The sequence below is a fragment of the Balaenoptera physalus genome (assembly GCF_965194825.1).
Source record: "Balaenoptera physalus genome assembly, chromosome: 20".
In the NCBI taxonomy this organism is placed as follows: Eukaryota; Metazoa; Chordata; class Mammalia; order Artiodactyla; family Balaenopteridae; genus Balaenoptera; species Balaenoptera physalus.
The window spans coordinates 51,287,104-51,303,779 of record NC_138901.1 but is presented as its reverse complement, the minus strand read 5'-3'; the positions used below and the strand labels follow the sequence as shown (position 1 = coordinate 51,303,779).

At 42.3% G+C, this 16,676-nt stretch overlaps 1 protein-coding gene across 6 annotated transcripts in view; it reads left to right on the top strand.

Moving 5' to 3' along the window:
- CRK (CRK proto-oncogene, adaptor protein) overlaps positions 1 to 16,676 on the top strand; it is a 32,972-nt gene that overhangs the window by 3,220 nt on the left and 13,076 nt on the right. For 5 of the 6 annotated variants that reach the window (XR_014257943.1, XR_014257944.1, XR_014257945.1 and 2 more), the window contains exon 2: positions 8,048 to 8,583. Coding sequence is in view for 2 of the 6 variants with exons in the window: in XM_082443575.1 (XP_082299701.1) it covers positions 8,048 to 8,583 (536 nt within the window). In the remaining 4 variants the exon portion in view is untranslated. The remainder of the gene's footprint in view (positions 1 to 8,047; positions 8,584 to 16,676) is intronic. The other variant, XM_082443576.1, reaches the window with a different exon arrangement.

The window sequence follows — 16,676 nt, the reverse complement described above, 5'->3', positions numbered from 1 at the left end:
TGAGCTTTTTGTTTAGGATTATATAGTGTATTTTGTAGAGATAATGTAGAGGACGAATTTGTATGGAATGGCTTAGATACAGATTTTAGGGGCATAGGGACAAAATAGACCAGGTATTCTCAACCTTTTCCAGTGAACCTGTTTGGTGTTTTTTTGTTTTGTTTTTTTAAATATTTAATTAATTTATTTCTTTGGCTGCGCTGGGTCTTAGTTGCGGCATGCAGGATCTTTAGTTGTGGCATGTGGGATCTAAACTGACCAGGGATCGAACCCGGGCCCCCTGCATTGGGAGCGTGGAGTCTTAACCACTGGACCACCAGGGAAGTCCCCACCAGTGAACCTGTTTTTAACTTAAGCGTTTAGCTCCCACAGGCTACCAGTGCTGCCATTGCCTGGAAGTGAGCTGACTGTGCCCCAGGGCCATAGGACAGGGCTTGGTCAAGTCTACTGGTCATACTCTGTCAGCTGTACCTCTTGGGAAGACTTTGCAATCATTGATGGATCCACTAGTTTTTTTCCTCTTGGAACATGAGGTTTTACTAGACCTTGTCCAGTAGACAATCAATAAAACTGAGTAAATACGAGTTGGGAAAGTAGTTATAAGCTTGTGCTCTGAAGCTTGGGTTTGAACCTTCCTTACCTGCTGCTTGCTACTCATATAGCTTTGGGCAGGTTCTTTAACTTCTCTCTGCCTCAGCTTCCTTATCTGTGAAAGAGGGGAAATAGTAATACTGACCTCATAGGGTTGTTTCGAGGATTCAATGAGTTTTAGTGTATTAGGAATGGAACTGGCATATAGTAAGTACTCAGTAAGCATTAGGTATATTAATCTATGTGGTTGAGAGGGAAGAGTTGAAGCAAGGTGGAAAACTGTTCTCAGCTTTGAAAGGCTTACAGCATGTCTGAAGGAGTAAGTGCTGGGTGGAGGGGGGTGGGGTGCATCAAGAAGCGTGAAAGAACCTTGGATCCAGTACATGGAACTAGGATGGCACCTGCCGTCACCTGCTCAACCCAGAGCCTCCCACCTGGTGCTCTAGTGGGTGAGTGGACCATAAAAACTTGCCTAGTTTTGGGGGTGGGGGTAGAAGCTAGGGTGATAACTGTTTGTACTGCCTCTTCAAGGTGGTGCTGGGCCAAGCCACTTCTGGAGATCCTAGCGGACTGCCCGTTATTTACTGCTGCCTTTTTGTACCTTCAGCATCTGTTTCATTTGTTTACCTCATCTTTTTTTTTTTTTTTTTTTTTTTAAATTTAATAGCTACTCTTTTTATTTATTTATTTATTTATTTTTAGCTGTGTTAGGTCTTCATTTCGTGCGAAGGCTTTCTCTAGTTGCGGCAAGCGGGGGCCACTCTTCATCGCGGTGCGCGGGCCTCTCACTAACGCGGCCCCTCCCGTTGCGGGGCACAGGCTCCAGACGCGCAGGCTCAGCAGTTGTGGCTCACGGGCCCAGTTGCTCCGCGGCATGTGGGATCTTCCCAGACCAGGGCTCGAACCCGTGTCTTCTGCATTGGCAGGCAGATTCTCAACCACTGTGCCGCCAGGGAAGCCCCTACCTCATCTTTGTAGTTCTCAAATCTGGTCCTCATGATTTGCTCTTTAATATCAGAGTACCCCTCCATTCATTGGTTCTGGAGAAGTTCTCCAGTGAGTTACTTAAAGGTTTTAGACCAAAAAAAAAAAAAAATTCCTTGGTAAAAGGAGGTGGGTTTATTTATTGCAGAACTTCTCCAAGCCTTTACTATGCTCATGTGAAATTATGACTCTAAGAGAGGCAGGTATTGGATACTGGGTCTTTCAAACCAATTTGACCACGGAACTTTTTGAGAAGCATCTTGAGATTCTGTGGAAGCTTCTCTGGGAAACAGTGCAGCAGACTCTGGATTTGGGGATGAATTGAAAATTTCTAAAGGAATTCAGAGGTTTGGGGATGTGTGTTAAACTGATTTGCTTTTTATTGGGCACCTATAATATACCAGCTACTTTCAGGAACTTTATTAGTTAGGAATTAGGCCCCGTGAGAAGTTAAATAACAGCTAATATAGCTAGGAAATAGCAGAGACAGAATTCATCAAACCTAGTCAGTCTGAATCTGCAGAGTATACCATGCTGACATCCACCATTTTTAGGAAGTTCTATTTGCTTAGGAAACCGTACATCTTGATACGTCTTCAGTATACTTTCTTTTTTTTTTTAACATTTTTATTGGCGTATGATTGCTTTACATTGTTGTGTTAGTTGCTGCTGTATAACAGTGAATCAGCTATATGTATACATATATCCCCATATCCCCTCCCTCTTGCGTCTCCCTCCCTCCCACCCTCCCTATCCCACCCCTCTAGGTGGTCACAAGGCACCGAGCTGATCTCCCTGTGCTATGCGGCTGCTTCCCACTAACTATCTACTTTACGTTTGATAGTGTATATATGTCCATGCCACTCTCTCACTTTATCCCAGCTTACCCTTCCCCCTCCCCATATCCTCAAGTCCGTTCTCTAGTAGGTCTGTGTCTTCATTCCCGTCTTGCCCCTAGGTTCTTCATGACCTTTTTTTTTTTTTTTTCCAGTATACTTTCTCAAATGGAAGTCAGTGGCCTTGTTAGCCCTTTGTATTGGACAGGTAGTGAGAGTGCTTAAGCAGCCTCTATAAATAGCATAGGCAGAGGAGAAAGAGGGAATGAGAATTAAAGAGGAAGTGCTGTGAGACTGAGAGGCTGATGATGGAGCCACTGTGGTGGTGCCCATGCCAGAAGTGGCCTGGCCTGTTTAGCCCACAGAGCTCTTGGGTGTTCTTCATAAAACCTCCGGAGAGTGGTCTTGTAAAAACTGATGTAACTTGAGGGCTGAAATGCTTAGAAGTAATGAGTTGAGCATGTACAGCTCTTTTGGTTAAAAGATACTTCTGACTGCATTGATTTTGATTTCTGATTGTGTTCATAACTGCACATTCAGAATCCAGCACAGGTTTAATGTAGAACAAGTCAGTGAGGTTTTCCAAGTCCCAGCTATGAGAACTCTGTTGTTCTGTTCCCTAGACTGACTGACTGTATCTCCTTCCTTTCCCGCCCTTCTGTTTCCTGCCTTTGGCTGTTTGTGGTTGGAAGGAGATGAACTAGGGAAAAGGAACCAGAACGCATAGCTGTGGTGAGGTTTGCGCTTATCTGGGACGTATGTATGTTCTGTTCCCCCTCCTTCTCTTCTTCTGGATCAGCAAAGCTTGATTGCCCCATATATCTAATCTAACTGCTGCAGCAGTACACCAAAACAGGTATTCCTCTATGGAATAAGTATAGTGTCGTTAGAATAGGAAAAGAGGGAATTCCCTGGCAGTCCAGTGGTTAGGACTCCATGCTTTCATTGTCCTGGGCCTGGGTTTGATCCCTGGTTGGGGAACCAAGATCCCATAAGCCGCTTGGCGTGGCCAAAAAAAAAAAAAAAGAAATATATATATATATATATATATATATATATATATACTTTTTTTAAAAAAAGGAAAGGTAAAGAATTTATAGCTAAGTTTTCACTTGGTGTTTGTTTTCCTTGTATTTTTGTGTCTGTCGGAATTGTCAAGCAAAAATCAAACAAAAAAAAATAGTGGGCCCAGTTCACATCATGAAGCATTTGAGCAAGAAATGAATTGAACCAACTTGCTACCTTTCTGGCAGATGAACTGACAGTTTTTGTTTTCAGAATTCTCACACTGATCTTTTTAAGGGACTTGGCTTAGCGGTCTTATTTGTTCTTCTAAACCCTATCCCACCCCCCCCACCCCCCCAAAAAAAAAACAAAACACATTTCACTTGGGATAGTACAGTAATTGGAGAAACTATAACAATGGATGAAAGGGAGTAGTTGCCATCTTAGAATGAAAAGTACCTTAGAAGCGTTCAGGGGACTTCCCTGACGGTCCAGTGGTTAGGACTCGGTGCTTTCACAGCTGGGGGCCTGGGTTCGATCCCTGGTGTGATCCCTGGTCGGGGAACTAAGACCCCCAAGCCACACAGTGTGGCCAAAAAAAAAAAAAACTGTTCAGGAACAGAAAGAGCTGCTCTTTTATTGTGATTTTGTTGTATCTTAGAACATAATTTGTTGTTGCCACTGTTTTTCGTAAGAGCACGTCTCCAGTTGGAAGTGAAAGCCAGGGGGAAAAAATAATGTCTTCCTAAGACATGCTGCTACACTCCTTGCTTACCAACCACACTGTGTATGCTTGAATCCCCAGCTACGCTGTGAGTTTCTCAAAGCTGGGAACAGATTTTGATTTAACTTTTCCTCACTTCAGAGCTATGTTCATTAAGAATAATATCTAACATGGGACTTCCCTGGTGGTCCAGTGGGTAAGACTCCATGCCCCCAATGCAGGGGGCCTGGGTTTGATCCCCGGTTGGGGAACTAGATCCCACATGCTGCAACTAAGATCCCACGTGCCGCAACTAAGACTCAGTGCAGCCAAAATAAGTAAGTAATTAAATAAATAAGTAAATAAAAATATTTAAAAAAAGAATAATATCTAACACTTAATAAGCACGTACAGTCTGCCAACCACTGTCCCAAAAGGGTGACTAGTGAAAACCATTATTAGCTGTTGTACCTTGGAATGTAGTTGGGTAAACTCTAGCAAGGGAGCTTTTCTTCCCAGGTGTCATCAGGACCATTTTCTAAGCCGGGGTGTTGTGCTGGTGTGAAGGTTCTCCCTACCACTTTGCCCTGGAGGCTTTCTTGACCAGGCAGTGCTAAGTAGGTCTTCTTGGAGCTCACACTGACCCTGTCCTTAACATAGTTCCGCAGACCTGAAAGTTCACTATAGCCTAGCGGTGATAGGTGAGATAGCCATGCATCTCGTTTACCAGACTTGAATAGGAATAATTGCCCATCAGTGATCCGCTTTAGTGAAGAGAAACTCCAGAATATAGCACCACCATGCTCTGGTATGGTCATAACCAAAATCATCTCTCCAGTCCTGTACTTGGAACTATTGGGGTTGCATTATGCTGGTGTCTGATGAGTGTTTGCCATAGATGGACAATCCTGGGTTTGGGCGTGTTATTTCAACATCTTGAGTTGGAGAGACAGCCAACATTATTGAATGTGGGCTATTAACTTGTTTTAGTTTACAGCCATGAATTCCACAGATGGACTTTTGCAATATAAGAAATGTACATCTGTCCTCTCAATTGTGTCTTGATCTTTCTTTCATTTGGGTGAAAAGAGAAGGCACTCATCAGTACTCATTCTGTATTGAGGACTTCTGATTAACTTCCAAAGTTTATCTCTTCACCTGTCTCCAGTAGAGAATTTTAAATGTACTTTTTCTGGTCTTTCTGGAAGAAGTGTTTTCTTATAACATTGAACGAAATAATTTGGTCTCATTTTTTTAGAGTGGCGAAGTGATTTAGACAGCTGGGCTACCACAATGTTCCTGTTTCACAGCATTAATAGCAAAGGGTTTTAGATGGGTGGGCTAGTCTTAATAGGAGTGGGGAGGGTAGATTGGCTGTTTCCCTTAACAAAGGAATCGAACAAGTAACTTTCACAAAAGAAGTACAAATAGTCAATAAACAAGAAAAACATCAAACAAAGATATTTAAGAAGAGATATCCCTGCTGTTTGGCAAGGATATGGGGGAAATGGGAACTCAAAAACTACTGGTGGGAGTGTAAAACTATACAAACATTTTGGAGGACAGTTTGGCAACATAAACCTTAATGTTATTTTTTTTTTTAAACCTGTTTATTTATTTATTTATTTATTTATTTTGGCTGCGTTGGGTCTTTGCTGCTGTGCTGAGGCAGGCTTTCTCTAGTTGCGGCGAGCAGGGGCTACTCTTCGTTGTGGTGTGCGGGCCTCTCATTGCGGTGGCTTCTCTTGGTGCAGAGCATGGGCTCTAGGCGCACGGGCTTCAGTAGGTGCGGGCTGTGGGCTCAGTAGTTGTGGCGCGTGGGCTTAGTTGCTCCGTGGCATGTGGGATCTTCCCGGACCAGGGCTCGAACCCGTGTCCCCTGCGTTGGCAGGCGGATTCTTAACCACTGTGCCACCAGGGAAGTCCAACCTTAATGTTCTTAATTTTTTTTTTTTTTCTTTTTGATGTGGACCAGTTTTAAAGTCTTTATTGAATTTGTTACAGTATTGCTTCTGTTTTATGTTTTGGTTTTTTGGCCGCGAGGCATGTGGGATCTTAGCTCCCCGACCTGGGATCGAACCCGAACCCCCTGCATTGGAAGGTGAAGTCTCAACCACTGGATCGCCAGGGAAGTCCCTAAACCTTAACGTTCTTACCCTTTGATCCAGCAATTGCATTTCAAGGAGTTTATCATAAGGAAGTAATAAAAATGTTCATTAGTAGACCAGAACAAAAACACTCAAAACAGCATTGTTTGCAATAGTGAAAAGTTGGGAATATTTTATAGCCATTAAAAGTCATATTCTTGAAGAATATGGGGAAATTTTTATTATATAAATATTATATAATAGAATATAAAGTAAAACATTTTTATTTTACAGTAGGAAAAGGGGTAAGGTATAAAATGATAGTAATCTAGTTATAAAAATGTATTTATGACGTGTATGTGTGTATATATACCTATATAAAAAACCTGGGAGGTTGTAACTCAGTGGATTATAAGAGTGTCCTGTGGCAGGGTTAAGGCTGATTAAAAAATAAACTCCAGGGGCTTCCCTGGTGGCGCAGTGGTTGAGAGTCTGCCTGCCAATGCAGGGGACACGGGTTCGAGCCCTGGTCTGGGAAGATCCCACATGCCGCGGAGCAACTAGGCCCGTGAGCCACAACTACTGAGCCTGCGCGTCTGGAGCCTGTGCTCCGCAACGAGAGAGGCCACGACAGTGAGACGCCCGCACACCGCGATGAAGAGTGGCCCCCACTTGCCGCAACTAGAGAAAGCCCTCGCACAGAAACGAAGACCCAACACAGCCATAAATAAATAAATAATAGGAAAAAAAAAACAAGAAAAAAACCTCCATGAAAAACAGTGTTCTATAGAGCTGTGCATTCCTTTATCAGGAAACCAAATAGTAAAGAATCCAATTAAGATATTGATATTTTGGGTGCTTAGCAGAGTGCAAGTTAAAGGTTTGTATTCCTCATTAGAAACTTTGTTTCTTATTTGAAGCAAAATACATCCATTTATTATCCTTCAATTCTAGAATCTCAGGATAGGGAGGGAATGCAGTTTAAAGTATGCCCTGTGTCAAAGGCCTCACACATCTTTGTGTCATGTGAATTTTAAGCATTCCTAATATGTCCTTCCTCTTGGACCCTTAGTGTGTCATTAGTTTGAGGATTTTAACACTTCTTTATTTTCCTGAGCATCCTTGTTTACCTTTTTTCAAGACCTGTTTGTTTCTAAGGGAACAGTCGAGTTTCCATGTTTTATTTAAGTGAAGATCTTATGAGTTGATTTTCAAGCAGTTAGCGTCTTAGTTTTTCTTTTTAGTTGTCAGAAGTGAGATTGAGGTCATTAATTGTAGATTAAAAAGATAGTCTAAAACTTTTTCTTATTAGGAATTGTACATTCTAGGTGTGAAGATACCAATGTATGATCCTGGTGTAGATACCAAGCTCTCCCCACCTCTTCCTGGGATAGCTGCTGGGACTTATGAAAAAGGAGAGCTTGCTACATTTCCTGAGGTTGAAAAGAAGATTGTAACACAGCCTTGAACCGTTTGTACCCTGTAAATGGAATAGCAACAGAACACTTGGGGAGAATGAACAAGAAGTCTCCATGTTGCTCTGTCTTTGATCCAGTATGAGAGCATGTCATGACTGGCGTGATTGGTCTATCATAGCCTTCTGACTCTGCTGCAGGTGGTGAATAGGCATCTTTCTTCCCAGGGAATGTTTGAGCTACAAAGTATGATTTTTAGTTTACTATTAGGAGAAGCAGTTATTTATTCTAGACAGGTTTTTTGTTTGTTTCTTTCTTTCTTTCTGATTAAATATTGACTAAATGTGTTTGGGAAATGCTTAAAATCTACATTGCGTCTCCAGTATAATGTATCTTTAAATAATACCCTGCTCTGTTTTTTTCCAGGGGTGAGCCCATCCAGACTCCGAATAGGAGATCAAGAATTTGATTCATTGCCTGCTTTACTGGAATTCTACAAAATACACTATTTGGACACTACAACATTGATAGAACCAGTTTCCAGATCCAGGCAGGGTAGTGGAGTGATTCTCAGGCAGGAGGAGGCAGAGTATGTACGAGCCCTCTTTGACTTTAATGGGAATGATGAAGAAGATCTTCCCTTTAAGAAAGGAGACATCCTGAGAATCCGGGATAAGCCTGAAGAGCAGTGGTGGAATGCGGAGGACAGCGAAGGCAAGAGGGGGATGATTCCAGTCCCTTACGTCGAGAAGTATAGACCTGCCTCCGCCTCAGTATCGGCTCTGATTGGAGGTAACCAGGAGGGTTCCCACCCACAGCCACTGGGTGGGCCGGAGCCCGGGCCCTATGCCCAACCCAGCGTCAACACTCCGCTCCCTAACCTCCAGAATGGGCCCATTTATGCCAGGGTAATCCAGAAGCGAGTCCCTAATGCCTACGACAAGACAGCCTTGGCTTTGGAGGTACATAATGTGCAAAATGTAGAAAGAAGAGATCTGCTACAGGGTCTCCCTTTCAGACCTCTTAGAGCTTTGTAGGAATGCTGAATACAAGCAACAGCATTGTGATGTTGTTAAAGATGTCGAATGGTACTTTACCATTAAGTACTGATTTTGGCATTTAATGTTGGGTTTTCTCTTTTTTATAGAAAACCTATTTTGGAATGAGTAAGCTTAAAACTGTATAACTGAATGTTCTGATTGATCTACTAAACCATACTTTGGCTACTTTAATAACACTACCTGAATTCACAGGAATTAACCTAAAATATTTTTTCTCATCTTCTCTGTTCTAATCTGTTTCTTTCTTTCTGTTTATCATTATCTAAAACAAGGTGGGCTCACACAGATTTGAGTACAATAAGTGGTCTCTATCAAAATACTTAAACTAATGTTCTTATAAAAATATGATGTTTTTACTTTACGGGGTATGGGGTTTCTTACCATTGATTGATTGTATTCATCAAGTAATTCAGGAGGAACAGTAAAGTGTATAGGTATGAAGAGATACATACCCAAAAGTATTAATTCCCAGGAGCAGCAGGTTTACTTGGTCTTTGTTGTTTAACGCATTTTATAGACATGAAGCCAGTTCCTCCTGAGGAATGAAGTTTTGCCTTTTACGGGTGAATAGTTATCCTTGGTAGCCCATCTCCTCTCGCCAACCATTGCATTGTGTTTATTCCTGTCTTTAGCACTCACAGCTTTGTCCCTTATCTCCTCTCTTTCTCCTTCCCTCCCTCCCTTCTTTTCTTCTTCCTTTCTGAGTTATGCAGAGCTAGTGGTTCAGCATAAAAGCTAGTGTAGAAGTAGCATGCTTTCCCATCTTTCAGAGCCTTTCAGATATGGTAACTTGAATGTAAGTAGCTAAATTTCATAAGCACAGGCTGAAGTTATGTGAGCACAAGTTAGCCGAGAAGGTGCAAAAGTATATTCTTGTAAACTGAAATCTCTAAATTTTGTTTCCTTTGGGTCATGTTTATACACTGAGGCGTGGGAGCATTAGCCTGTACAGTGAGCTGGAATTTATTTGAAGTAGTCTCTGATGTTACTGGATTTGAAATTTTTCTTTTATATTCTGAATAATGGGTGCAAAAGAGGGTTAGTTAGGTCTTACAGGTTTGACTGAAAAATGTGTGTTTTTAAGAGATCATGTTGTGACTTAAAAGAATTGTGTCCTGGTTTTGATGAGGAATGAAATGTATGTTGTCTAGGTCACACCACTTTTTCCCACTTAGAGTTTGGAGGATAAGGAAAACAAGTTTCTAGCCTCATGTTTTCATTCAAGTTCAGATGATGGCAACAACCAACATGGTGCTGTGCACATGACAGTTGTGACTCCTGACATTTATTGCAGACTCTGTTAGCACTGGGCTGGAGTGTGAAAATAGCATTCTTGGAACAAGCCAGCTGACACCCAGGAGAGAATAGTTATCACATTAATTTTGCTTCCATTTGCAATTCCTTTCTCAAAGAGAATTGTTTTGTTTTGTTTTGTCTTTTGGCTGCACTGTGTGGCTTGCGGGATCTTAGTTCCTCGACCAGGGATTGAACCCGGGCCCACTGCAGTGAAAGCGCCAAGTCCTAACCACTGGACCATGAGGGAATTACCAGAATTGTTTTTTGTTTTTTTAATAAATTTATTTATTTATTTTTTGGCTGCATTGGGTTTTCGTTGCTGCACGCGGGCTTTCTCTAGTTGCAGCGGGCGGGGGCGACTCTGTTGCGGTGCGTGGGCTTCTCATTGTGTTGGCTTCTCTTGTTGCGGAGCACAGGCTCTAGGCGTGTGGGCTTCAGTAGTTGTGGCACGTGGGCTCAGTAGTTGTGGCATGCGGGCTGTAGAGCTCAGGCTCAGTAGTTGTGGCGCATGGGCTTAGTCGCTCTGCGACATGTGGGATCTTCCCGGACCAGGGATCGAACCTGTGTCCCCTGCATTGGCAGGTGGATTCTTAACCACTACTCCACCAGAGAAGTCCCACCAGAATTGTTTTTAATGATGCCTGCCTTGATTAGAGGCTTTAGTACTCAAAGATGGTTGAGCTGTTCTGCTACTGTGAAACCTAAATCTTGCGAAATAAAAACTAAAGTGGAAGACTAGTTTATGATTTCAGTAAGTTTTTTTTTTGGATTGGATATTAGTTTTGAGCCACATGTGTTGATTGAGGAAGATAGCTTCTTTCAAGTTAGAACAAATACCCCCAAATAATAGCTTTAAAACACTGTATGTACTTAAAAAACATGATGTTAGTTTAGCATCATAGAAATCTGGAGCTGGAAAAGACCTTAGATATCCTTATTCGTTGTATGAAAAAAACTTATGTTGAGACAAATCGAATGGGTTGTTTAAACTAGTTGGAGGTGGAGATATGAGGAACCCAGATCTACGTTGGTGCCTTTTCAACCGTACCCAGATTCAATCTGCGATTCTTTTTGTTTTAGAACAGTGATGCTGCCCTCCTCAGTGTACGTTTCGTGTGGTTTCACTGACAGCATATCCTGAGTTGTATTCTCTATGCAGGGAGGCAGTTTTCCTTTCCCATCTCTGGTTTTTCATAGGAGCTGATGCCTCATCCCTATTGAGATGAGGCTAGGAGGTAAGATTAGGAGACTCTGGCTTTCTGACTGTAGCATTCTGATAAGAAAAACATTCATTGCTATATTTGACCCACTATAAATTTAGATCTGTAGGGGCTTCCCTGGTGGCGCAGTGGTTGAGAATCTGCCTGCCAATGCAGGGGACACGGGTTCGAGCCCTGGTCTGGGAGGATCCCACATGCCGTGGAGCAACTAAGCCTGTGAGCCACAGCTACTGAGCCTGCGCGTCTGGAGCGCGTGCTCCGCAACAAGAGAGGCCACGACAGTGAGAGGCCCGCGCGCCGCGATGAAGAGTGGCCCCCGCTCGCCGCAACTGGAGAAAGCCCTCGCACAGAAACGAAGACCCAACGCAGCCAAAAATAAATAAATTAATTAATTAAAAAAAAATTTAGATCTGTAGATGAGCTAGGCACGTTTTAGTGGAGTATTACAGTTAACTTGAAATTGATAAATTAGAATCATTGCATTTTAGAATTGGGCAGAACCCTAGACATAATAGGGTTCAGACTGCTTCACAGTGCCCTAACATTTCCCAGGAGGTAGCTGAGGTTGCAAGGTTCTGGGTTCCCTCTCTTGCTTTAATCAAAGCAACTCTGTTTTTCACTGTGTTATATATCAGGGTCTCTCTAAGATTTTTTAAGTACAGAGGGTTTCTGTACTTAAAAAAATAAATTAAAAAAATTGTTCAAGATCCACCTGTCCTCATCTTACAGATGGATGTTTCCTGCATGGTATATTTGCTGTGAACGGAGCCCTCCAGTAGAATATAAGTTAATGCCTATTTCCTCTTTTCCTACCCATCAGATTTCTCTAGTAGGAATGAAGCCTGTTGGAAAGAAGGGATTAATTCTAGCTAACAACCAAAGTAGGGGTATTCCTCTGCCCACTGTAATTCTGGGGGAATATAACTGAACCAGGAAGACACCATCTGTTCCATCCATAGTTTCTAATGAAGACAGATTTTAAACAAATGTAGATATGCTGAGTGTTTTGAAGGAGAAACACTGGAAGTAACACTAGAACAGTGCAGAGGCACCTTTTATTTTTTTGATCTTAGATTTGATCTAAGATTTTTTTTTTTTTAAGAAATGGAAGTTTATTTTTTTTTTATTTTTTTCTGGCTGCGTTGGGTCTTTGTTGCTGCTTATGGGCTTTCTCTAGTTGTGGCGAGCAGGGGCTACTCTTCATTATGGTGCACGGGCTTCTCATTGTGGTGGCTTCTCTTGTTGCAGAGCCGGGGCTCTAGGTGCGTGGGCTTCAGTAGTTGAGGCCCACGGGCTCAGTAGTTGAAGCAGTGGGCTCTAGAGCGCAGGCTCAGTAGTTGTGGCTCACGGGCTTAGTTGCTTCGCTGCTGATCTAAGATTTTGATTTGATTGGTTTTTGTTTGATGCTTATGGCTCCATGGGAACTTGAATAGTGAATTTATCTTGTAAATTGCAGGTGTTAAAATTTATTTTATGCCTCTGTAGACTGTCCAGAATAATCACATTATCTTTTTTCTTTTTTTTAATATTTATTTTTTGGCTGCATTGGGTCTTAGTTGTGGCACGCAAGATCTTCGTTGAGGTGTGCGGGCTTTTCTCTAGTTGTGGCGTGTGGGCTCCAGAGTGCGTGGGCTCTGTAGTTACGGCACTTAGGCTGTCTAGTTGTGGTGCTCGGGCTTAATTGCCCTGTGGCATGTGGGATCTTAGTTCTCCGACCAGGGATCTAACTGGCGTCTCCTGCATTGCAAGACGGATTCTTAACCACTGGACCAACAAGGAAGTCCCTCACATTATCTTTTTAAATAAATTTATTTATTTATTTATTTTTGGCTGCATTGGGTCTTCCTTGCTGCATGCGGGCTTTCTCTGGTTGCAGTGAGCGGGGGCTACTCTTCATTGTGGTGTGCAGGCTTCTCCTTGCGGTGGCTTCTGGCACGCGGGCTCAGTAGTTGTGGCTCGTGGGCTCTAGAGCGCAGGCTCAGTAGTTGTGGCGCACGGGCTTAGTTGCTCCACGGCATGTGGGATCTTCCCAGACCAGGGATCGAACCCTGTCCCCTGCATTGGCAGGCAGATTCTCAACCACTGCGCCACCAGGGAAACCCCCCGACATTATCTTTATTTTTTTTATTTATTTTAAAAATTTATTTATTTGTTTATTTATGGCTGCATTGGGTCCTCATTGCGGTGCGCGGGCTTCTCATTGTGGTGGCTTCTCTTGTTGTGGAGCACGGGCTCCAGGCACGGAGGCTTCAGTAGCTGTGGCATGTGGGCTCAGTAGTTGTGGCTCACGGGCTCTAGAGCGCAGGCTCAGTAGTTGTGGCGCACAGGCTTAGTTGCTCCACGGCATGTGGGATCTTCCCGGACCAGGGCTTGAACCCGTGTCCCCTGCATTGGCAGGCGGATTCTTAACCACTGCACCTCCAGGGAAGCCCCCTCATTATCTTTAAATGTACTAATCATGTAACTTCCATTTTCTGGCATCTTGCCTTTGGTAGATAAGACTTCTGAGTAACCAAGGAGCTTCTCAGGTGGACTTAGGCATGGACCTGTCCTTCAGGGCACAGATAAGGGAAGGTGTAAAGTGCTTTGGGTCCCTGATTATATGCAGCAGTGACTACATCAACTCTACATCTCCCCCTGTGGAACTCTGTGAAGCCTAAGTTATTTAGGCCTTTTGACCTATGTATGGAAAAGTGGAGTGAAGACCTTAATTTTCCCTGTGATCCAAAGAGAAAAAATGAGATTAGAAAGTATAAGAACCTGAGTGACAAGTCTTGGCTGTGTTCAGTTTGTCTTTTTCTGGAATTGTAGCTGTAGATTTCTATATTGTTCATTGAGACAGGTGTCTACTTTCCCTCTCCTTCCATCCTTTTTGGACTTCTTCTTTTCAAATTACAGTATCTCAGTGGGAAGAGAGTTTGGAAGTAACTAATCCAGCTTCTTGGACATTGAAGGCAGGCCCTCTGGTATCCTTAGAGATAAATTAAAATAATTTTTTAAATTAAAGTATAGTTGATGTACCATATCATGTAAGTTATAGGTGTACAACATAGTGAGTCACAATTTTTAAAGGTTATACTCCATTTATAGTTATTAGAAAATATTGGCTATGTTCCCTGTGTTGTAAATATATCCTTGTAGCTTATTTTAGTTTTTGATAGTTTATTTTTGTTTTTTGTTTGTTTGTTGTTTTTTTGGGGTTTTTTGGCCACGCCGCACGGCATGTGGGATCTTAGCTCCCCGACCAGGGATTGAACCCGCACCCACTGCAGTGGAAATGCAGAGTACCAACCCCTGGACCGCCGGGGAGGTCCCCCTTGTAGCTTGTTTTGTACATAATGGTTTGTACCTTCTTAATCCCGTATCCCTATCTCTCTGCCCCTCCGCCCCCAGATGATTTTTAAACATGTATTTGAATTATCTCTACTTTTGGGGAGCTCTCTATCATCCACAACAGTGTAGTCTAGAGGTTCCAGACTTTCTTGGATCATAGAACCCATAGTGTTTCAGTAATATTTTACAATGTTCCAGGCCAAATGAAATACTTAACAGTTCCATTTATTAAGTCAGTAGGTTCAAACAGCTTAAATATTTATATCTTAATAACTTAGTACCCACTTGAAAAAAATAATAAAAATAATTGGAAGAAAATAATATTTTTGTTTTTATAAAATAACTTCAGTTATTTAACTAATGAGATGTGTACACCTCAGTTTCTCAAACCTTGGGATCATATGGAACATTGCCACCTTCATTTCCTGTTCTACACTTATTTTCATGAGGTACTTGATTTTTATCATAGCAACTGCCAAAACCCAGCTTTACAAAGATATGACATCTTTGAAAGGGATGTAGTATAATCTGATGTCAAAATTTTTAACTGCCTCGAGCTGGTAGTTCACATGGCATAACAGATGTCAAGTATTGCTGTGTTTCCCTCAAAAATTTAAAATACTTGGTGGCACCCCTCTGAATTTGCTGCAGTGCCTCTGACACTGTACAGTTTGGGAACCTCAGGTCTAGTTCACTGGACTAGTTCTTAGAAAATTCTTTATGTTGAGCTAAAATGTACCTGCTCTATGTGGTCATCTCCCCACCTCTCACCAAGGGGATGGGGAGCTTAGTTGCAGTCATTATCAGTTGTTGAACTATAGAAAATCTTTTCTGACTTGGACTAGAATCAGGGTAAGACCTATCTTCACCACACCTATCACCAAAAGTGTGGTGCTTTTGCTCTACACCAGGAAGCCTACCTACCAGTTAAATCTCAAAGACCTGCAACTTTCCACCAATATGAGCCATGCCCGTTTCAGTCCATCTCTGAGGCAAGTGAATCATTAAGGCTGAATTGTCGTCACTTGGTCTTCACTGATTTGAAAGATTTTAGATGGGCTGTAAATATCACCTATTCCTTAGATCAGGGGTTTGCAGACTTTTTCTGTAAAGGACTTTATAGGCCATCTGGCCTCTGTCACTTTGCCATTGTAGCTAGAAAGCAGTCGTAGAAAAACAACAAATGAGCTTGCTGTGTTCCAATAAAACTATTTACAGAGGGGGCAGCAAGCTGGTTGTGGCTTATGGGCCATAGTTTGCTGACCCCTGTCTTAGATTGCTGTAGTTTTCTTACCTTTTTTTCCTCCTTCAGTCAAATCTTGGAATATTTACTAAATGTGTTCTTGGTGTGTTTGGATATATTTGAAAACAAGGTCCCTGTACTCCATCTCTGTACTTGGTTTCCCTGGTTTTATTTATATGAAGTTATGTGTGTTTCCTGCCCTGAGCTCACTGGAATTGTGCAGCAAATCTGGATCAAAGGAACGTTGGCAACCGTTGATGCCTTTCATGTTAGAAGGCAAACTAGAAAAGCAGTCACCTGGGGTTACACCAGCTGACTAGGTCACACAGCTCCCTGATGTCTCCTGTTTAATGCCATTTGGGCTCCAGTTTCTTTCTCATTATCACTGGAACTTACTGGTGAAGGTGAACTGGGTAATCTTTTGCTCCTAGATCAATTCTTTTTTTTTTTGGCTCGTAGATCAATTCTAGGTTTGACTAATCTGTACCAAGATCATGATTGACCTTGGGAACTACACAGAGCTAGGGAAGAAACCAGTGTGTTCCTCAAGTTCGCTGGGAGTGAAGAAACTGAAGTAACCACATTCAGTCCTCTTTACAGATGGTGCCATCATTTACTTGCACTCTCGCTCATGAGGATGTGGTATATGGTTGAGAGGCTAGGAACTGACTGGACACTAAAATAGTACCTTGGTGGTGAAAGAATCATCACTCTCTCTCCTTTACAAGGTGTTAGTGAGGTCTGCCTCATAAAAGGAAAGGTTAACTGCTTCATAGTGCTTTAGGTCCTTTATAAGTTCTTTCTTTTTCATTAGTATGCAGATGAGGATTTTTTTTCCATCTATAACTTGAATTTTGAAATCATTAGTGTTAGAACTACAGTTATTACTGCACTCACTGATT